The sequence below is a fragment of the Hypanus sabinus genome, chromosome 13 (genome assembly GCF_030144855.1).
Source record: "Hypanus sabinus isolate sHypSab1 chromosome 13, sHypSab1.hap1, whole genome shotgun sequence".
Taxonomy (NCBI): Eukaryota; Metazoa; Chordata; class Chondrichthyes; order Myliobatiformes; family Dasyatidae; genus Hypanus; species Hypanus sabinus.
This window is the reverse complement of record NC_082718.1, coordinates 53010339-53033612: the sequence shown is the minus strand read 5'-3', so window position 1 is coordinate 53033612 and position 23274 is coordinate 53010339. Positions and strand designations below refer to the sequence as shown.

Here is a 23274-nt window from a genome sequence, read left to right as displayed (position 1 = left end):
TTAGTGAGGAGATAAAAGGTGGTGATGTGGATATTATTATTGAAGGGAAAGGGAAAAGTGTAGTTCCTAAATTGAATGAAGAAACTTTAAAGTCTGGATAGGTGTCAGAAGCAATAACCAGGCTGAAGGGACAATGGCTTGTTAACAGGGTGCCTGCAAATCAATTACAGTTGGATTTGGAATGTAAAGGTGCCTTACGTGCTAATGTTGTTCAAGGGTGTGCTGTGAGGAGGCAGAATTTGAAATGTTGTTTGGACAAAGAGGGATCGCTTGCAGATTTTAAACTGAAAACCAATAGAATGAAGGGTCCTGAAGATAAAACTTACAACTTGCTTAAAAATAAAGAATTGTGTGGAAGTTCAGAAAATGGGCTAAGTTTGGAAAACATTGTTGATAAAATAACTCCTACGAAAGGTGTATGCAAAAGCCTATTTCACACTGGTACGCAAGCTAACCACGTGGGAGTTAACTGGAAAAGGGGCGAGGGTTGACGAGATGCCACTTTAAATAACAGGATCTGGTTTTAAGGGATTTCGACAAAGCATGTAAATAATAAAGGCAACACCATGGAAGATTGACTGTTAAGTTTGAAAGTAAAATAAAGATTAGTATTTGCATAAACTTTTGTAATATACACGTAAGCTAAGATCACAACTCTTTAGTTTTGTTTTGCTGAAGAAAAGGAATAAAAATAGCTGGTTATTAAATTGGAGTCTGATGTTACAGGAATCTATTAAGTAACAAGATATTAAGATATTAAAGGAAGTGACAATGTCATCGCTCACTGTTTAGATGCTGAATTGAATGTATAAGTGTATTACTCTGTAGTGAAAAAAAACTCTTTTGTATTGTGTTAGATTCTGAAATTCTGTAAGACTCTGTAGTAGTTGATTTTTACCTGTGGTAAAAATCCTTAAAAGGATGGGGGTGTTACGAATGTGGAACAACTCTGAGGGGCCAAAGGGTGCAGAGTCGCCCCCTCCTTTTTGAGAATCGCAGGATCGCTATTTTTTCGGGTCTGAGACCCAGGAAATATGAGAGGGGGAGAGAGAGAGAGAGAGAGAGAGAGGGGGAGGGAGAGAGGGGGAGAGAGAGGGAGAGAGGGGGAGAGAGGGGGAGAGAGGGGGAGGGAGGGGGAGAGGGAGAGAGGGAGAGAGGGAGAGAGGGAGAGAGGGAGAGAGGGAGAGAGGGAGAGAGGGAGAGAGGGAGAGAGGGAGAGAGGGAGAGAGGGAGAGAGGGAGAGAGGGAGAGAGGGAGAGAGGGAGAGAGGGAGAGAGGGAGAGAGGAGAGAGAGAGAGAGAGAGAGAGAGAGAGAGAGAGAGAGAGAGAGAGAGAGAGAGAGAGAGAGAGAGAGAGAGAGAGAGACGCAGAATACACAAGGTTTGGAATGTCTCCTACAGATGCAGAATGGAACCACTGATTACTGCTATTGTCTCTTGGAGGAGGAATTGTGTATTGAGTACTGTACTATTCATTGAAACCCCTCAGGGGACAACCAGAGTGGTCTGGTTGAGGGATTGCATCATCCAACCTGATTAACATCTGAGACCCCGTGAGTGAGGATAAAAGATGGGTCTGGGGAACACCCCTTAGACGCACCAGGAGAAATGCTAGAGATCCAGGGACAGCGTTTTATAGCGAAAGCCGGTGAGAGCTCGTGTGCGTCCTCCATTGCCTGGGTGGCGGGCTTATCATGGAAGAACGGTTTAGCTACAGGAGAGGTCACACTTGAACAGCCACAACAACAAGACACCGACGGATTGAAATCATAAAGGAAGGTTGTCAAAACACTTAGCGGTAACTGTTCCCATTCTCCTATCTCTCTCTCTCTCTCCCCAACAATTGCAACACATCGACAAACAAATGACGGCAGCCTGTGTGAACTGAAGCGAACTTTATATTTCCATCGGATAATTCATTAACCCCTAGACAACGATAGAGCTTATTTCTTATTGATTATTATTATACCCGCACTTTTAGGTTTAGTATTGACGACATATATTATCTATATTTTTGCATTGATATTATTTTTGTGTATTTTTACTAATAAATACTGTTAAAAATAGTATCACCAGACTCCAACGGACGTCTCCATCTTTGCTGGTAAGTAAGCTAGTTACGGGGTTCGTAACACTGGTAAAAAAAACACCGTCACGATTCCATCCCAATGACTCCACTCGGAGTTAAGGGCTTTCTTCTTCTTTGACTCTGACATTCATTTACCAATCAATAGCGGGAATGCAAAGCAATTTAAAAATAAAAAATTATCAATATACACATATGAAGTTTATATAAATCATGTGGATCCTCTTTAAATTAGATTAAAGATTGGTGATAACACGCCCTCTTCACTGACTATCAACACTAGCGCACCGTACCTCAGGGGTGTGTGCTTAGCCCACTGCTCTACTCTCTATATACACAAGACTGTGTGGCTAGGCATAACTCAAATACCATCGATAAATTTGCTGACAGTACAACCATTGATGGTAGAATATCAGGTGGTGACGAGAGGGTGTAAAGAAGTGAGATATGCCAACTAGTGGAATGGTGCCGCAGCAACAACCTGGCACTCAACATCATTTTAGACGAAAGAACAGACTGTGGCCTTCAGGAAGGGTAAGACGAAGGAGCACATACCAATCCTCATAGAGGGATCAGAAGTGGAGAGAGTGAGCAGCTTCAGGTTCCTGTGTGTCAAGATCTCTGAGGATCTAAACTGGTCCCACCATATCAATGTAGTTATAAAGAAGGCAAGACAGTGGCTATACTTAATTAGGAGTTTGAAGAGACTTGGCATTTCAACAAATACACTCAAAAACTTCTACAGTTGTACCATAGAGAGCATTCTGACAGGCTGTATCACTGTCTGGTATGGGGAGGCAGGGGGTGGGAGGGCTACTGCAGAAAGTTGTAAATCTAGTTAGCTTCATCTTGGGCACCAGCCTACAAAGTACCTAGGATATCTTTAGGGAGCAGTGTCTCAGAAAGGCACTGTCCATTATTAAGGACCTCCAGCACCCAGGACATGCCCTTTTCTCACTATTACCATCAGGTAGGAGATACAGAAGCTTGAAGGCACACACTCAGTGATTCAGGGAGAGCTTCTTCCCCTCTGCCATGTGAATCCTAAACGGACATTGAGCTTTGGACACTACCTCACTTTTTTTAATATACAATATTTCTGTTTTGCATGTTTTAAAAAATCTATTCAATATACGTAATTGGTTTACTTGTTTATGTATTATGTTTTATTTTATTTATTACTGTTATTTTTCCTCTCTCTGCTCTATTATGTAATGCATTGAACTGCTGTTGCTAAGTTAACAAATTTCAAGTCATATGCTGGTGATAATAAACCTGATTCTGATTCTAAAGTATGCATGAAATTGCAACACTATGGCCACTTCTTTGTTTAAAAGAACTTGACTGATAAAAACCTTTAAGATTTTTAACTGAGTTTATGAAAACAGTGATAGCACAACAGCAATGATGGACTTTGCTGAAGAACTGCGCACTGAAACTGTAAGAACATCATGAACTGTTAACAGAATGGCTGAGCAAGCAAGAAATGAGGGATGATTGAATTAGCTCACAAATAATACAGAATCATCATGCTCTCACACGACATTATCTCAATGTAAACTGAAGTTCCACATGCTACAATATTAGTGAAGTCCTCAAACACGATATTGACATTCATACATTTAGTGACCCATAAAAACTAGTGCTAAGATATTCGATCAGATCAAGATTTTTAGATTAGCTTCAAGAACTGTAGCATTTCTTATTAACTGTAGCTGGACTCAGGTTTCCAGCAATCAGGACACAAAAGGAAAATTTTACCTTACTAATTGATGAACATCATGTCTTAAATTTCATGTTTGGAAAACAGTTAAATCTCTGATGAGTTCTGCATATAGTATTTTTATAAATGGCAGAATTATGATTTTAGATTTCTAAGAACTTGTTAATGATTTATAATTTTTCATCAGACACAAGCATAATGGATCGAATGGCATCTTTCTGTGTCACAAGTTCCATTCAAGTCCAGAATAAAACAATCATAAAATTCTTTCACAACATAAATCAGTTCACTTCTGCAGATACCAATCAATGTAAAGTTATCCGTTATTCTTTTGGAAGTGATTTTTCATAATCCATTTTTACACTCATGATGCTTCCTTTCTTGATAGTGCAAAACTGACAGTACAATAAAATATTGAACTTAAAAATAATATATTGGCACATGTTTTACTATTGAACAAAACAATATAAATCCCTATATATTTGAAAGCACTGCTGCTGCAAACAATAATCAAAACAGATCATGCAAAACATTTTCCCAGCTCAGTACAGATCAAACAATAATCAAATGCAGGATCTTGCAATTTATTAATTGCAGACACATTTAAAAATGTCAGAGGAAATAAATAGCTCCGGATTTGAATTATATTTACAAGAGTCAGCACTTACTCGGCAAACAGGACTAGTTGGAAGCAGAGCCATTTCGGATGCCATGGTATATGTAGAAACTTCGCTGACCAAGCTCACTGGTCGATCTTTTTTGTCTTGTGACGGTATTGCTGCAGCAGTTCTGAAACTAGAAAGTGGGATATTGTAAATGGAGAGTACAAGACACAGAGCAGGACAGCTATAAATAGAAATTTTCCCTTGCTGCTTCTTCAGACATGTCCTATTTTCTAGTTGCTTATTGAAACTACACTGTACTTCAAGCTGCGCTCCGGATGTACTGAAAGCAAATTGGCAATTGTTACTTTGCCCAGCTGTCAAAACTGCTTTTTAAGTTAACTGTTGACAATAGAAATATACTTCCTCAATTATATACATTTTTTCATTTTAAACCTGCTTCAATAAAATTAAGAGATGCTATAAATCTGGAGTAACACAGAAAGCGTTAGAGGAATACACAAGGTCAGGCAGCATCTATGGAGGAAAATGGCCACTCAACATTTCAAGTCAAGACCTTTCATCTGGACTGAGCTCAACTTTGAGTCCAGATAAGTTGTCCTGATCTGAAATGTAGGCTGGTCCATTTCCCTTCATAGATACTACTGAGTCCCCTGATTTCCTCCAGCACTTTGTGTTGTTTCAACAAAATAAAAAATTAAATTAAAATGTCATCTATAAATTTGATGATGATACAACTATTGTTGGCAGAATTTCAGATGGTGCCAAGAGGGCTTACAGGAGTGAGATTTATCAGCTAGTTGAGTGGTGTCACAGCAACAACCTTGCACTCAACATCAGTCAGTAAGACCAAAGTATTGATTGTGGACTTCAGAAAGAGTAAGATGAGGGACACACACCAGTCCTCATAGAGGGACCAGAAGTGGAAAGAGTGAACAATCTTAAGTTCCTGGGTGCTACTATCTCTAAGGATCTAATCTGGACCGAACATATTGATGCAGCTACAAAGCAGGCAGAACAACAGCTACAGTTCATTAGGATGTTGAGGAGATTTGGTATGTTGCCAAAGACATTCACAAATTTCTACAATGCACCGTGGAGAGCATTCTAACTGGCTGCATCACTGTCTGGTATGGGGGGGGGGGGGGGGAGGGAGGGGAAAGGGGTGGCTACTGCATAGGATCAAAATAAGCTGCAGAGAGTTGTAAACTTTGTCAGCTCCATCATGGGCACGAGCCTCCTTAGCATCCACATCTTCAAGAAGCAATGCCTCAAAAAGGAAGTTCCCAATAGCCCAGATCATATCTTGTTGTTATTGCTACCATCATGAAAGAGGTACAGAAGCCTGAAAGCATGCACTCAATGATTCAGGAACAGCTTCTTCCCCTCTGCCATCTGATTTCTGAAAAGATATTGAACCGATGAACACTATCCCAATAATTTTTTTACTTCTATTTTTGCACTACTTATTTAATTGAACTATTTAAAATAAATTCAACAAATTTCATGACATATGCCAGTGATGTTAAACCTGACCTTGATTCTGAACATCATTTCTCATTTAGGGACATACATTAATTTGAGATTGGGAATAACATGCAAGATCAAACATTAATACCTTTACCTAATACATTATTATACCGTTGCTTTCTTTATTTATATACTTCGTTGCTAATTTATTCAGTACACCTGTATTCCTCCTCATTAATGCAAATATCTAATCAGTCAATCGTGTAGTAACAATTCAATGGATAAAAGCATGCAGATATAGTCAAGAGGTTCAGTTGTTGTCCAGGCCAAACATCAGAATGTGGAAGAAACATGATCAAACATACTATGGAATGATTGTTGGTGCCAGCTGAGGTGGTTTGAGTATATCAGAAACTGCTGTTCTCCTGGGGTTTTCACGCACAACAGTCTCTAACGTTTACAGAGAATGATGTGAAAAACAAAAAGCATCCAGTGACTAACAGTTCTGTCAGGAAAAAAAACACCTTATAAATGAGGAAAGGTCAGAGGAGAACAACCAGACTGGTTCAAGCTGACAAGAAGGTGATAGTAATACAAAACAGTACGTGGTTCAACAGTGGTCTGCAGAAGACCACAAACATACAAGTATATAATAAAGTGGCCATTGAGTATATGAATGCAAATACAATCTACACAGAACTAGTTCTACATCTAATATGTTATAGCATGCAATATTCAGAGTTGAAAACTGATAACAAATTACTTTTTCAAAAAAGAACCCATTTGTTTCACTGTTCCATTAACAGACAACTGCATTTCAAAAGAAATGCATAGTTAGGTTTTTATATACACAAGATGGTGAATTTCTCTGTCGTTAATCAATAAGACCAATCTGGTACATAAAGGCTCTGTCAATTCAGAACTATTTCAGTTCAGATGAAATGCCAAAATATTTCACTGAAATACATCAGTGGTATCCACATTTTTAAACTAACGCTTAGAGAAAAAATAATTACTGTGCTGCGGAACCTCACTTCATATAATTAACATACACAGTAAATGAGTGTGGGGAATGAATAATGGAATATGTGGAAAGTAGTAGATGAATTAAATAGGTATTTTGAATAGGTATTATTTTAAATAGGTATTAAAGAGTAGAAATAATGATACAGAAATGGGAATAACTGAATGAGAGGAAGGAACTCAGTTAGATTGCCATCACAGAGTCAGTGATATTAAACTAATAGTTGGAACTGGGGACTCCCATGTCCCCCAGATCTTGATGGACTTTAATTCAAAGGTAACTCATAAAACAGTGATGTGTTGGTCTGGATTTAAAGAAGATTCCTTTTGATAGAAAATAGAAATTGAACTCCTTCATTCAAAAAGGGAAATGGAAGGCAGCAAGCCACAGGCCAGTTACCTTATAACGTCTCACAGGTTAAAATATTAGTTTTTGGAGAGAATATTGCTGGACACTTGGAATAAATCAACATAATAGAACACAGACAACTTGTTTTACCAAGTTATTTTTGATCAATTCACGAGTTCTTGGAAAAAGTAACATGCTATGAATAAAGGCAAAACAATAAATGTATTATACTTGGACTTCTATAATGTATTTGATAAAAAATGCTGCAAAGGTTATTATGGAAAGCATAAGTTTATAATATTGAAAGTAACATATTGATATGGATAGATTGGAACAGGCATAGTCTTTGATCCACAGGGATCAATGATGAGGTCTCAATACTTTGCATGTTATATAAATCACCTGAAGTAAGTACCCAAGAAATCATGGCGAAATTTGCTGCTGACCCAAGGATAGAGAGGAAAATCAGTTCTAATGAGGACACAAGGAGACTACAAGGGATATAGACAAGATAATTATGTGGGAAAAGAGCTGACGTAAGGAATATAATATTAGTTTGGCAGTAAAAGATATCACTATTGAAATGCTGGGAGATTGCAGAGCTCTGAGATGAAGAGAGACCTGGGTGCCCCAGCAAATGATCTGCAAAAGACCAGTACCTAGGCCCAGTATAACACAAGGACAGCTAACAGAATGCTATTGTTTATTACCAGAGTACAAATTTGGGAGAGTTCATGCTTCAGTTATATAGGGTATTGACAAGAAAGTTGTAAAGGAGACACCAAGCTTCTGCAAGAGGTTATACTGTAGGCAATGAATGAGTGAGTGAAGTTTACACTCCATCTGCCAAATCCTAGAAACTGACAAGTTATCTATTGCCATTAAGACAATGAAATATTATTTAAATGGAGATGGACTACAGAATGCTTCAGCACAGAGAGAGGTCGGTGTGTTCTTCTAAGTGAAACACAATCCAGTGTTGGTACTTGGGCTAACTAATCATTGTTTGGAAGCTTCTCGCCCACAATTTTATCATGGCCAAATGTTGTCTCACAAAGTCGTTTAAAAACTGTAAGACCATAAGACATAGGAGCAGAATTAGGCAATTTGGCCCATCCAATCTGCTCTGCTATTCAACCATGGCTGATCTTTCTTTCCCCTCCTCAACACCACTCCCCGGCATTTTCCCCATAACCTTTGATGCCAATCAAGAACCTATCAACCTCTACCTTAAATACACCCAACGACCTGGCCGCCACCGCTGCCTGTGGTAATAAGTTCTACAAATCCATCACCTTCTGGCTAAAGAAATTCCTCTGCATCTGTTTTAAATGGATGCCCCTCTATCCTGAGGCTGTGTCCTCTTGTCTTAGACTCCCCACCATGGGAAACATCCTTTCCACATCTACTCTGTCTAGGCCTTTCAACATTCAAAAGGTTTCAATAAGACCTCTCCTCATCCTTCTAAATTCCAGTGAGTTATCAAATTTGACAACCCAGGGTTATCAAATGTTCCTCATATTATGATAAAGAAATTTATATATTATGTTTCTTATAAAATTTTAATTTTGCACAAGGTGTGAAGTTTCCACCTTTCGAAACTGAGAAACATGAAGAAAGTTATGTCTTGTCAGACTTGTTGCAATTGCTTGTTAGCTGATTAGGGTCAAAATGGCTTCCTCTAATATACCTGGCATTCCATTTACATTAATAATCAATTCAAATCCATGTAAGTTCATCAAATATTTGCACTGAGAAGCCATTTTCCTTTATACAATGACAGTCATCAAAGTTACTAAGAACTGGAAATAGCAGCTGTCAGCAGAAACCATCTGAAACACGACATTAAAAGGGTTTCTTCCTTTCTAAGAAATAGACAGGCACTTCATGAATAAAGTTAAGACTTCATTAACGATCCTCAATGTCAGCAAAACAAATAAGCTAGTCATTGACTTCAGAAAGGGGGACATCCATATGTTTCTGTCTAACTTAATAGTGTTGAGGTTGAGAAAGTTGAGAGAATCAAGCTCCTAGGAATGAACATCATCAATAGCCCGGTCCTTGTCTAACCCCATAGCCACCACAGTCAAGATAAGTCCACCAATGCCTCTACCTCCTCAGAAGGCTAAGGATATTTGGCATGTCCCCATTGACCCTTACCCATTTTTATTATTGCACCAAAGAAAGCATTCAGCCTGGATGCATAGCTTGATATGTCAACTGCTCTGCACATGACTGCAAGAGAGTTGCAGATATAGCTTAGCATATCACTGAAACCAGCCTCCTCACTATGGACTCTTATCTGGACTTCTCACTGCTTCAGTAAAGCAGCCAGCATAATCAAAGATCCCTGCTACTCTGGACATTCCCTCTCCTCTCTCATCTAGCAGAAGAAACAAAAAAACCTGAAAGCGCATACCACCAGTGCGTCTGGTGTAGCATCTACCCTGCTACAAGACTATTAAATGGATCTCTGGTAGGTTAAGATGGACTTTTGACTTTACAATCTACCTTATGACACTGAACCATACTTTTTTAACTGCAATGCACCTTCTCTGTAGCTGTTACACTTCATTTTGCATTGTAATCGCTTCACCTTGTTCTACGTTAATGCACTGTGTAGTGATCTGGTATGTATGAACAGTATGCAAGAACAATCTTTTCACAGTATTTCAGTACATGTAACATGAATAAACCAATTCCAATGAAATGAAAGAAACTCACAGAGGACCCCTCTTCTGAAGTTAGGCTCACTGCTTTTTCTCTGAAGTATTTATCCAGTACCATGTTCAAGTGACATAGAAGCAAAATGAACAGAGAAGTTATGTTCAATCCAAGTTCTCAGGTTTGTTGTAAATGTATTTCAATTCAAGCATACAGAGGGCTAAAAGGGGAGTGTTAGTGACAGGGGACTCAATAGTCAGAGGAACAGACAGGAGATTCTGTGGACGTGAACAGGACAACCAGATGGTATGTTGCCTCCGATGTGCCAGGTTCAGATCAGATCACGTCCACAGCATTTTGGAGAGGGAGGGAGAGCAGCCAGATACCTTGATATATATTGGTACCAATGACATAGAAAGGAAAGGCAGAGGTCCTGAAAAGAGAATTTAAAGAGCTAGGTAGAAAGCTGAGAAGCAAGACCACCTCGGTAGTAATTTCTGGATTGCTGTCTGTGTCATGTGCCAGTGAGAGTAGAGACAGGCTGATTTGGCAAATTAATGCATGGCTAGAAAGATGATGCAGGGGGCAGGATTTCAGGTTCTTAGATCATTGGGATCTCTTCTGAGAGAGGTATGACCTATCAAAAGTGACAGGTTGCACCAGAATCTGAGGGGAACCAACATTCTTGCAAGCAGGTTTGTTAGAGCTGTTGGGGAGGGTTTAAACTAATTTGGCAGAGAGATGGGAAATTGAGTGAAAAGATTCAGGATAGGAAGGATGGTAATAAAGCAAGATAGCATTCAGTCAGACTATGAGGAAGGACAGGCAGATGACAGGACATAATTGCAGCCAGCAGAGTGAGTATCAGTGCACTAGGGGTGAAGAATCAGAAAGGGCAGCAAATACAGCACTCTGAGTGTTATATCTCAATGTACAGAGTATAAGAAAAAAGGTGGATAATCTTGATGCAATATTACAGATTGTCAGGAATGAAGTTGTGGCCATCAATGAACTGTAGCTGAAGGATGGTTGAAGTGCTAAATGTCCAAGGTTACACATTGTTTCAGAGGGATAGGAAGGTAGGCAGAGGGCTGGCATGGCTCTGCTGGTAAAGACTGGCATCTAATCAGTAGAAAGATGTGACATAGGATTGTAAGATGTTGAATTGTTGTGGGTTGAGTTAAGAAACTGCAAGGGTAAAAGGACCCTGGTGGCAATTATATATAAGCCTCCTAACAGTAGCTGGTATGTTGACTATAGATTACAAAACGAAACGGAAAAGGCGTGTCAAAAGGGCAGTGCTATGATAGTCATGGGAGATTTCAACATACCGGTCAATTGGGAAAATCAAGTTGGAAATGGATCTCAAGAGAGCAAGTTTATCGAATGCCTATGGGATGACTTTTTAGAGCAGTTTATCATTGAGGCTCCATATGAACTGAAGATGATTAGGGAACTGAAGGTAAACAAATCTTTAGGAGGCAGTGACCACAATATGATTAGGTTCAACTTGAAATTTGAAAGGGAGAAAGAAAAGTCTAAGGTAACAGTATTTCAGAGGAGTAAAGGAAATTACAGTGGTATGAGAAAGGAGTTGCCAAAGTAAATTGGAAGGAGGTTCTGGCAGGGATGTCAGCTGAGCAGCAATGGCATGAGTTTCTGGGAAAAATGAGGAATGTGCAGGATAGATGTACTCCAAAAGCAAAGAAATACTCAAATGGCAAAATAGTACAATTGTGACTGACAAGTTAAAGCTAATGTAAAAGCAAAAGAGGGGCATACAACAAAGCAAAAAATTAGTAGAAAGACAGAGGATTGGAAGCTTTTAAAACCCTACAGAGAGCAACTAAAAAATCATGAGGGAAAACATGAAATATGAAAGCAAGCTAGCAAACAACATCAAATGGGATAGTAAAAGCTTTTTCAAGCACATAAAAAAACAAAAGAGAGATGAGAGTAGATATAGGACCACTAGAAAATGAGACCAGAGAAATAATAATAGGGGCCAAGGAAATGACAGATGAACTAAATGAGTATTTTACATCAGTCTTTACTATGGAAGACACTACCAGTGTGCCAGATGTTGAAGGGTGTGAGAGAAGAGAAGCGAGTGTAGTTATTATTACAAGAGAGAAGGTGCTCAAAAAGCTGAAAGACCTAAGGGTACACAAGTTACCCAGACCAGATGAACCACACCCTAAGGTTCTGAAAGTGGTAGTGATAGAGATTGTGAAGGCATTAGTAATGATCTTTCAAAAATCATTGGACTCCTGCATGGTGCAGAGGACTGGAAAATTAAAAATGTCACTCCACTCTTTAAGAAAGGAGGATGGCAGGAGAAAGGAAATTATAGACCAGTTAGTCTGACTTCAGTGGCTGGGAAGATGTTGGAGTCAATTGTTAAGGATGAGGTTATGGAGTACTTGAGGCACAGGACAAGAAAGGACAAAGTTAGCCTGGTTTCCTTAAGGGAAAATCTTGCCTCACAAACCTGTTGGAATTCTTTGAGGAGTTTACAATTCGGATAGATAAAGGCGATGAAGTGGATGTTGTACATTTGGACTTTCAGAAGACCTTTGACAAAGTGTCACACATGAGGCTGTTTACCAAGTTAAGAGCCCACGGTATTACAGGAAAGTTACTAACATGGTTAGAACATTGGCTGATTGGTAGGAAGCAGTGAGTGAGTATAAAAGGGACCTTTTCTGATTGGCTGCCAGTGAGTAGTGGTGTTCCACAGGGGTCAGTGTTGGGACTGCTTCTTTTTAACACTTTATATCAATAACTTAGATGATAGAATAGATGGCTTTGTTGCCAAATTTGCAAATATGAAGATGGGTGGAGGGACAGGTAGTATTGAGGAAATAGGTAGACTGCAGAAGGACTTAAATCAGATTAGGAGAATGGGAAAGAGAGCAGCACATGAAATACAATGTAGGGAAAAGCATGGTCATGAAATAAATGTGCACACTATTTTCGAAATGAGGAGAAAAATCCAAAAATTTGAGATGCAAAGGGACTTGGAAGTCCTTGTGCAGAACACCCTAAAAGTTAACTTGGAGATGAGTCGGTGGTGAGGAAGGCAAATACAATGTTTGCATTCATTTCAAGAGAACTAGAATACAAGAGAAGAGATGCGATGCTGAGGCTTTATAAGGCACTGGTAAAGCCTCACCTTGAGTATTGTGAACAGATTTGGCTCCTCATCTAAGAAAAGATGCACTGGCATTAGAGAGGGTCCAGAGGTGGTTCACAAGGATGATTCCGGGAATGAAAGGGTTACCATATGAGGAACGTTTGATGGCTCTGGATCTGTACTCACTGGAATTTAAAAGGATGGGGGGAGATCTTATTAAAACCTTTTGAATGTTGAAAGGCCCAGACAGAGTAGATGTGGAAAGGATGTTTCCCATGGTGGGGCAGTCTAGGATGAGCAGGCACAGCCTCAGGATAGAGGGGCATTCATTTAAAACAGAGATGCGGAGAAATTTCTTTAGCCAGAGGGTGGTCGATTTGAGGAATTTATCAGCACAGGCAGCTGTGAAGGCCAGATTGTTGGGAGTACTTATGGCAGAGCTTGATAGGTTCTTGATTGGACATGGCATCAAAGGTTACGGGAAGAAGACTGGGGAGTAGGGCTGAGGAGGAAAGGAAGAATCAACCATGATTGAATGGCAGAGCAGACTCGATGGGTCAAATGGCCTAATTCAGCTCCTATGTCTTATGGTCTGATATGAGTAAGTACCAGAGGTACTCATTTTAAGTTCATATGACCAAGTTTCAAAACAAAATTTTATCTACCCCCGATGTGGAAATATTTATTTTTCCCATAAAAGCATGTCAATAGACTTCTAATTTTTAATTTCATGAAAACAGCAAGTTTAGCCTCTCTGGCTAGACTTTACTATGAGTAAAGCCACCCAATTCTATATATTCATTTGCATCAATCAGCTACTCTCACCACTATCAGTTTCTCTTTGTCCTATAGAGCCAAAATATCTGTAAGCATGAGGTACAGTCAGGCACAGTGCTCAGAGTTGGGCCACAACCAGGTAAGTCATAATGAGACACTGCCTTCACACTCAACCCAAACTGCTGCTGCATGCTCATTACCAATACGCTACAAATATGCTTCATGAAATATTTTATTAGAAAGCGCTAACAGTAAGAAAAAGCATCTAAAACAATAGAAAATGCTGCAGACAGGTCAGGCAGCAGCAAAACAGTTACTGGAAAGTACGGATGTATGAGAATGGAGGAGGACTGGATAGTATCTACTGTTAGAATAATCAGAACAATATTGCAGCAGAGTCTCTGAGAAGAAATCAATAATGAAATTCAAGTCATAGTCAGCAAGGCTATGGATTTATTCTAACATCTAAAGTACAATGCACTTCTAATTTTATGGAAACCATATAAAATATTTACGAAATCATTTTTTGAAAGATTTAAGTAATCAAATTACAGAGAAACAACACCTCACCTGTCTCAATGCTGTTTATGGGATTGTAGAGACAGATTTTGTTAAGGACAACAGAATGAAAGGCAGAAGGAAGCTGAAAAGAAACGCAGGCCAACACATGAAAGTAAGACTGTAGATGCTGGAAATCTGAATAATATGCTAGGAAATGCTGGATTTCTCAATAAACTCAGCAGGTCAAGTGACATCTGTGGAGTCAAGCGGACGGTGGATATATCGATTGAACAACCTGCATCAGGACATAGATAACCAGCATAAAGAGGTGAGAAAGATGGGTGAGGTAATGACTTGAAAGTGTTAAGTGGAACTGGATAAGGGGAACAGACAGATGGAGCCAAGTGGGGGAAGAGGGGATTTGGAGATTGAAGTTGGTTGGTGATTGGTGGAAACAAAGAAAATAAAATAAAATTCAGCAGATCGAGCTGGATGGGATGAGGAAAAGGAGAAACAGAACCAGATAAGAGAGGGTTGCTTTATCTCACTAATGGAGAGGCCACCATATCAAGTGCACATGAAACTCTGGCTCACTTGGAAGGGCTATTTTGATCCCTGTATGATGCTGAGAGAGGAGCTGCAGGAATAAGAGTTGCATTTCCAATGGTTACAGAGGAAAGTGTCAGAGTGTGGAGAGGGACGAGTGGACCAGGTAGTCACTGAGGGAGTGGTTCCTGTGGAAAGGAGGCAGGGAGAAATGAAGATATGACTGGTGATGTAAGGATGTGCTGGATGCAGAGGCAGGTGGAGTAAAGGGTGGGAACCAGGGGAGCTCAAGGTTGGTCTGTTCCGGAGACTGCTAAGCAGTTGAGAATAAGTGTCTAAGAAATGCAAGCAAAGTATAGTATAGTGGAAGCTACGCTTTCTGGAAGAAGACTTTTCCTCAGTCCTGAAATGGAAAACCTCATCTTGAAACCAGATTGTGGAAATGGAGGAACTAAGAGAAAGGAATGGTATTCTTAGAAGATACAGAGAGGGAGAAGATGCTATTTAAGTCAGTGGGTTTCTAATAATTACCAGTAGATGGCTTCTCTCTTGACATAGAGAAAGATAAGGGTGGAGAAAAGGGAGAAAAGTTTTTGTTAGAGATGATTCAAGTGAATTTGAAAACAGGGTGGAAGTTAGTTTAAATGTCAGCGTCGTTGCTCCAGATGAATATTCAGATGGATGCTACATATTGGGTGGAATTACAACTATGGGATAAGGGTGAAGGTTGAAAAGTTTAAGGGGACCACGAAGGGAAACTTCATCACTCAGAGGGTCATGAAAGTATAAAACGAGCCCGCCAGCACAAGTGGTGCATGCGAGTTTGATTTCAGCATTTAAGAGAAGTTTGGATAGGTACATGGATGGCAGGGCGATGGTCCGGGTGAAGGTTGCAGGGTGAAGCCAGCTTAAATGAATCAACATGGACTAGAGGTGCTGAAGGGCCTGTTTCTGTGCTGTATTTTTCTATGACTCTACTGCTGAGCTCTTCATTAGTAATGCACCATCATCATCATGTGCCGGGTCATATGACACAGGTGATCAGTTTTAATTTGAAAAGGTCTAATAAGCTCTCCAAAGTTATTGTCTGCCCATCCTTGGTGTAATTCATGAATGTCATGCACTGTCAACTACAACCTTTTAGTCCCCCATTAAGCTTCTCTTTCCTCAGTACATGTTCCAGAAATACATAGGTCATTTGTATGCATCACTACTGTCTTCAAACCGACTCAGGCTGAATCATCCAGTACTCTACTATTGCTGAAGTTGCGCTGGCCCACTGAGACTTTCCTTAAAAACCAGGCCGAGAAGCACACCTGAAGACTGTGCTTACAGATATTGCAGAACCCACAGACTACCTGTCTACTGTAGTTACTGTTCAAAAAGTACTATCTTGGTGATGGACTGAACACATGTACTGGGTCGATGCATAGAGCCACAGTGAATGTAGAGGTCACTTGTAGACAGGGGCCTTAGCCAAAATCCAGGAACATGTTTTCCAAAATGCCTCAACAACACGTGAAGTTTGCTCATTCCATATTTACTAGCTGTATAGCTGGTACAAAGTTTACAAAGTTTGTCAATGTACTCAAAATTCACATACTGCGTATTTACTGAAAACTAGTACAATTACTTAACAAATTAAAAATGTTAAAAAAATAGAATTGGAAAGCCTGATCAAAAACACTAACTTATTTAAATACTGCATATTAAACATTTTCAAGTTAATTAAATAGTTTTAAATTATCTTAATTAAGTTAATTTGGAGCAAGAAGGCTGTGAGTGAACAGCTAAGGGTTTCCGGAGCAAAATTCGAGGTTAAAGAGGCAAGACTGCGCAAGTGTGTGATGTCAGCCAGTAAGGCAGGAAAAGTTTAAAAAGAAGACCGCCATATCCAGCGGGCAGCGTTTGGTGAGGGCAGCAGAATGAGAGGTAGCAGTGTGATAGGGTTTTGGCTCAATGGGCCTAGGCGGTAATGGGACGAGGCAAGGTAGGTCTACCTGTGTTAATTGTGGAAAGGAAGTAGTATGTGTGAGAGGCGGGTTTTCTGTGCTTGGTGTCAGATGTGGGAGGTCCTGGAGTCTCCCAGCCTCCCGGACGGCCATATCTGCATCCGGTGTGTTGAGCTGCAGCTTCTAAAGGACTGTGTTAGGGAACTGGAGATGCAGCTTGATGACCTTTGTCTGGTCAGAGACAGCCAGGAGGTGATAGAAAGGAATTATAGGCTGGTGGTCACACCGGGCCCATGGGAGAGACAAATGGGTAACAGTCAGGAGAGGGAAAGGGAGGAGTCAGGTACTAGAGAGTACCCCTTGACAATAAGTACTCCTGTTTGAGTACTGTTGGGGGGCGGGGGGGGGGGCAGCCTACCTGGGGGAAGCAACAGTGGCTGTGCCTCTGGCCCTGTGGCTCAGAAGGGTAGCAAAAGGAAGAGGAAGGCAGTAGTGACAGAGGACTCCTTAGTTAGGGGGTCAGACAGGCAATTTTGTGGACACAGGAAAGAAACTCAGATGGTAGTTTGCCTCCCAGGTGCCAGGGTCCAGGACGTTTCCGATCACGTCCAAGATATCCTGCAGTGGGAGGGAGAACAGCCAGAGGTTGTGATACTTATTGGTACCAATGGCATAGGTTGGAAAAGGGAGGAGGTCCTGAAAAAAGACTACAGGGAGTTAGGAAGGAAATTGAGAAGCAGGACTGCAAGGGTAGTAACCTTGGGATTACTACCTGTGCCATGCGACAGTGAGTATAGGAACAGAATGAGGTGGAGGATAAATGCGTGGCTGAGGGATTGGAGCAAGGACAGGGATTCAGATTTCTGGATCATTGGGACCTCTTTTCGGGCAGGTGGGACCTGTACAAAAAGGACAGGTTGCACTTCAATCCTAGGGGGACCAATATCCTGGTGGGGAGGTTTGCTAAGGCTACTAGGGAGAGTTTAAACTAGAATTGTTGGGAGGTGGGAACTGAACTGAAGAGACAGGGGAAGAGGCAGTTGGCTCACAAATAAAGAAAGCTTGGAGACAGTGCGTGAGGGAGGATAGGCAGGTGATAGAGAAGGGACGAGCTCAGATGGTCGGTTTGAAATGTCCATTTCAAGTATTGTGAACAAAGCGGATAAGCTTAGAGTGTAGATCAGATGTTTCAGAAAGGACAGGGAGGGAGGCAAAAGAGGTGGGGGAGTGGCACTGTTGGTCAGAGATAGTGTCACAGCTGCAGAAAAGGTGGACGTCATAGAGGGGTAGTCTACGGGGTGTCTGTGGGTGGAGGTTAGGAACAGGAAGGGGTCAATAACTTTATTGGGTGTTTTTCATAGGCCGTCCAATAGTAACAAGGATATCGAGGAACAGATAAGGAAACAGATTCTGGAAAAGTGTAATAATAAGTGTTGTCGTGATGGGAGATTTTAATTTCCCAAATATCGATTAGCATCTCCCTAGAACAATGGGGTGGAGTTTGTTAGGTGTGTTCAGTAAGGTTTCTTGACACAATATGTAAATAAGCCTACAAGAGGAGAGGCTGTACTTGATTTGGTATTGGGAAATGAACTTGGTCAGGTGCCAGATCTCACAGTGGGAGAGCATTTTGGAGATAGTGACCATAATTCTATCTCCTTTACAATAGCATTGGAGAGAAATAGGAGCAGACAAGTTAGAAAAACGTTTAATTGGAGTAAGGGGAATTATGAAGCTATCAGGCAGGAAATAGGAGCTTAAATTGGGAACAGATGTTCTCAGGGAAAAGTATGGAAGAAATGTGGCAAATATTCAGGGGATATTTGTGTGGAGTTCTGCATAGGTATGTTCCATGAGCCAGAGAAAGGATGGTAGGGTACAGGAATCGTGGTGTACAAAGGCTGTTGTAAATCTCATCAAGAAGAAAAGGAGAGCTAACAAAAGGTTCAGAGTTGGGTAACGTTAGGGATCTAGAAGGTTATAAGGATAACAGGAAGGAGCTTAAAATGGAAACTAGGAGGCCTAGAAGGGTCTATGAGAAGATCTTGGTGGGCAGGATTAAGGGAAACCCTAAGGCATTCTACAAATATGTGAAGAGCAAGAGGATAAAACATGAAAGAATAGGACCTATCAAATGTGACAGTGGGAAAGCGTGGGGAAATAGTGGTACTTAATGAATACCTGTACTTTACTTCAGTATTCACTATGGAAAAGAATCTTGGTGACTGTAGTGCAGACTTGCAGCAGATGGTAGATATTAAGAAAGAGGATGTGCTGGAGCTTTTGGAAAGCATCTAGTTGGATAAGTCACCGGAACCAGATGAGATATACCCCAGGCTACTGTGGGAGAAGATTGCTGAGCCTCTGGCAATGATCTTTGAATCATCAAAAGGGACGGGAGAGGGTCCAAAGGATTGAAGGGTTGCGGATATTGTTCCTTTATTCAAGAAAGGGAGTAGAGATAGCCCAGGAAATTACAGACCAGTGAGTCTTACTTCAGTGGTTGGTAAGTTGATGGAGAAGATCCTGAGAGGCAGGAGTTATGAACATTTGGAGAGGCATAATATGATTAGGAATAGTCAGCATGGCTTTGTCAAGGGCCTGATTGAATTTTTTTGAGGATGTGACTGAACATATTGATGAAGCAAGAGCAGTAGATGTAGTGTATATGGATTTCAGCAAGGCATTTGATAAGGTACCCCATGCAAGGATTATTGAGAAAGTAAGGAGGCATGGGATCCAAGGGGGCATTGCTTTCTGGATCCAGAATTGGCTTACCTAAAGAAGGCAAAGAATGGTTGTAGACAGGTCATATTCTGCATGGAGGTTGGTCACCAGTGGAGTGCCTCAGGGATCTGTTCTGGGACCTTTCTCTTCATGATTTTTATAAATGACCTGGATGAGGAAGTGGAGGGATGGGTTAGTAAGTTTGCTGATGACACAAAGGTTGGGGGTGTTGTGGATAGTGTGTAGAGCTGTCAGAGGTTACAGTGGGACATTGATAGGATGCAAAACTGGACTGAGAAGTGGCAGATGGAGTTCAACCCAGATAAGTGTGAAGTGGTTCATTTTGGTAGGTCAAATATGATGCAGAATATAGTCTTAATGGTAAGACTCTTGGCAGCGTGGGGGAATCAGAGGGATCTTGGGGTCCGAGTCCATAGGACGCTCAAAGCAGCTGTGCAGGTTGACGCTGCGGTTAAGAAGGCATACGGTGTATTGGCCTTCATTAATCAGGAATTGAATTTAGAAGCTGAGAGGTGTTGTTGCAGTTATAGAGGACCCTGATCAGACCCCACTTGGAGTACTGTGCTCAGTTCTGGTTGCCTCACCACAACTAAAATGTGGAAGCCATTGAAAGGATGCAGAGGAAATTTACAAGGATGTTTCCTGGATTGGGGAGCATGCCTTATGAAAACAGGTTGAGTGAACTCGGCCTTTTCTCCTTTGAGTGACGGAGGATGAGAGGTGACCTGATAAAGGTGTATAAGATGATGATTGGCATTGATCGTGTGGACAGTCAGAGGCTTTTTCCCAGGGCTCAAATGGTTGCCACAAGAGGACACAGGTTTAAGGTGCAGGGGAGTAGATACAGGGGAGTTGTCAGGGGTAAATTTTTTACTCAGAGAGCGGTGAGTGCATGGAATAGGCTGCCGGCAATGGTGGTGGAGGCAGATACGATAGGGTCTTTTAAGAGACTTTTGGATAGGTACATGGAGCTCAGAAAAATAGTGGGCTACGGGAAAGTCTAGTAATTTCTATGGTAGGGACATGTTCTGCACAACTTTGTGGGCCGAAGGGCCTGTATTGTGCTGTAGATTTTCTATGTTTCAATTAAGGCTTTGACTCACTAAAGCTAATCTTTTACTTTCCAAACTGTTGAAACGAATGAAGTCATAGAACCTGCATTAGGCCTAAACTGCTGCAGTTTATTGGACGACTACCAAATGTAACTGTTAAGCTGCACAAGTCTAGCACTCCTCTGATTGACTCCATTGGGAGTCCAACGTCAGAACATAGACAAAGTGCAGCAGCAAGAACATTCCAGGGTAGTTAATGATTTAAATTGTCACCCGAGCCTCATACAAAAAAATGCGCCTCAATGAATTGAAATGAATTCTAAAGGTACAACTTACTAAAATCTTACTCTCAATCAGCAAAACTAAACATGCTATTTAATTTTCATTCTCTTCACTGCCATTTTGCTTCATACAACAGGGGTAAGTTTTTTTACTCAGACAGTGGTGAGTGCGTGGAATAGGCTGACAATATTCTAGCGGACTGGCTGACGGGGGTGTGGGTGGGGGTGTGTTAATCACGACCAGAAGATAGGTGATAAGTCAACTATAAGTCACTTACAAGTGGCTAATACACTCAATTTCGTTTCTAAAAGGGTTTATCTAATATTAAACACACAGCGCGTATTTTTCTCACATGAATACAGTGATAAGTCAATTATAAGTCACTCATAAGTCAATAGCATCATAACATTTTAAATAACATTTGGATATTAAACACACAGCGCATATTTTCCACGTATGAACATATAAAATCATTGCAACACACCAATATCGCTGAATCAGTGGGAGCCCTGGGCTTGTTTCCCTGCTACAAGACGGTCCCATAGAGGGGTGATGGGAGACAGCGATACTCGAAGGGGGTTCCTTATGTCCAGTCTAATCCACTATTTAGTTTTCGTTGCATTCATTGCAGAAAACGCCGCTTCGCAGAGATATGATGTTGGAAATGGAATAAATGTTTTCAGTGCTTTCGTGGCTATCTCAGGATATTCAGCTTTGACTTTGATCCAGAATGCCGGCAGAGATGTTGTCAAACATACTTTTCAGCCCATCGTCATTTGCAAGCCCGAGGAGTTAATCTTCTTCCTGCGCTGACATGGATGATTCACCGGGGACATTCACAAATGGGTCATGGACCCATTCCTTTGCATGTCTTGGGTCATTTGTGGTTGGGAAGTAACGCTCGAAATCTGTCGACAGAGAAGATAGGTGATCACGCACCAGCTGTAAGAAGGATGGTGCAGCCTCAGTCTCTCCCAAAATCCCAGCTAATGTTGGGAACACATCAAATATGCCCTGTCCACTTGTCATCCCCACAGTTCTAGTTTGGCTTTGAAAGCAGACACTTCATCTGTCAACTTGAAGACAGTTGTCATTCTCCCCTGAAATGACAAATTGAGTTCATCGAGCAGGTTGAAGATGTGACACAGATAACGAGTTTCGCTATCCACTCCTCATCACGAGGTGACTTGTTAAACCATTCCAACAGCTGTGCTTTGATGTCCTCTGCTATGTCATCGATTCTCCTTGAAACTGTGGTAGCTGAAAGAAAAAGTTGTGCCATCTTGTTAGCTGCAGCTTCTCCCAACAGTTCACAGCGCATGTCCTTGGCAGCAGGCAGAATCAATTCTTCACCAACAGTGAAAGGCTTCTTCGCCTTAGCAATACGGCTAGCCACTAAGTACAACGCTCTCAGAGCAGCAGAATTTGTGGAGGTGGTGGCTCTCAGCACTTGCTTCTGTCCCGCTCGATCACGTTTTTTTCCGCTCAAAAAAACTGCAGGTTTGTCATTAATTTCAGGGTGCTTGGACTCAAGGTGCCAAGGGCTTCATTGCCTCATTAGACAGCTTGTCTCCACATATCACACACAGGGGCTTGGAGTGTGCGAGTCACTGGTCACATTAAAGCCATATTTTATGTACGACTCGTCATATTTTCTGTTGAAGGAAGCTTTCTTTTTTTTTGCAGTCTCGGCCTCAGCTGCCTCTGTGTTATCATCATCATTATGTCCCTACCACCTCTTCCAAAGAAACTCTCAAGCGATGTTTGTTTTTTACTCATTGAGTAGTTGTAGATTAATGACCGACTGATGACCTCGCGTGCAGGCGTGACAGGGAATGAGGAAAAGTGCAGCTGACTTGTATCGTTTTATATAACCAAATCTTATCATTTCCTCACAGCCCAGCAGCACATGCTTTGCGGCCTGGTGGTTGGGGACTGTCATACAAAACTGACCACTCAACAGGAATGCACTTCAATGTAATCCACTGAAAAAAAATTGCTCCAAGAGATTTAAGAGTTAACACTCATCTTTATTTTTGATGACATACTTTGATTATATTGTACTGTTGCACTGAGGTCTAAACAAATTGAATCCTAGAATTGTTAAAATCTTAAATGCGACCATTTTCACTGCACTCCACAATAATTTGTGCACTTCCTTTAAGCCTTTTAAGTGAAATATGTGTAATTTTAGAAAACCATTTCACTTCAGTCTGAGCAAAATTGGAAAACTGCAATTGAGTACATTTAATTACATTACTTGAAAAATTACTGTAAAATATGATATTCATAACAACTTATTTCCATGTAGATAATTTTGCTCCTTCTCTGTGAGCTGAATAA

The 23274-nt window shown here is 40.9% G+C and overlaps 1 protein-coding gene across 10 annotated transcripts in view; it reads right to left on the bottom strand.

Annotated features, from left to right (window-relative positions):
• plekha5 (pleckstrin homology domain containing, family A member 5) overlaps nt 1–23274 on the bottom strand; it is a 300640-nt gene that overhangs the window by 128763 nt on the left and 148603 nt on the right. For 8 of the 10 annotated variants that reach the window (XR_009515376.1, XM_059987628.1, XM_059987627.1 and 5 more), the window contains exon 5: nt 4477–4603. Coding sequence is in view for 7 of the 10 variants with exons in the window: in XM_059987628.1 (XP_059843611.1) it covers nt 4477–4603 (127 nt within the window). In the remaining 3 variants the exon portion in view is untranslated. Of the gene's footprint in view, nt 1–4476; nt 4604–9997; nt 10038–19627; nt 19745–23274 lie in introns of those variants that run through there. The other 2 variants (XR_009515378.1, XR_009515377.1) reach the window with 2 other exon arrangements.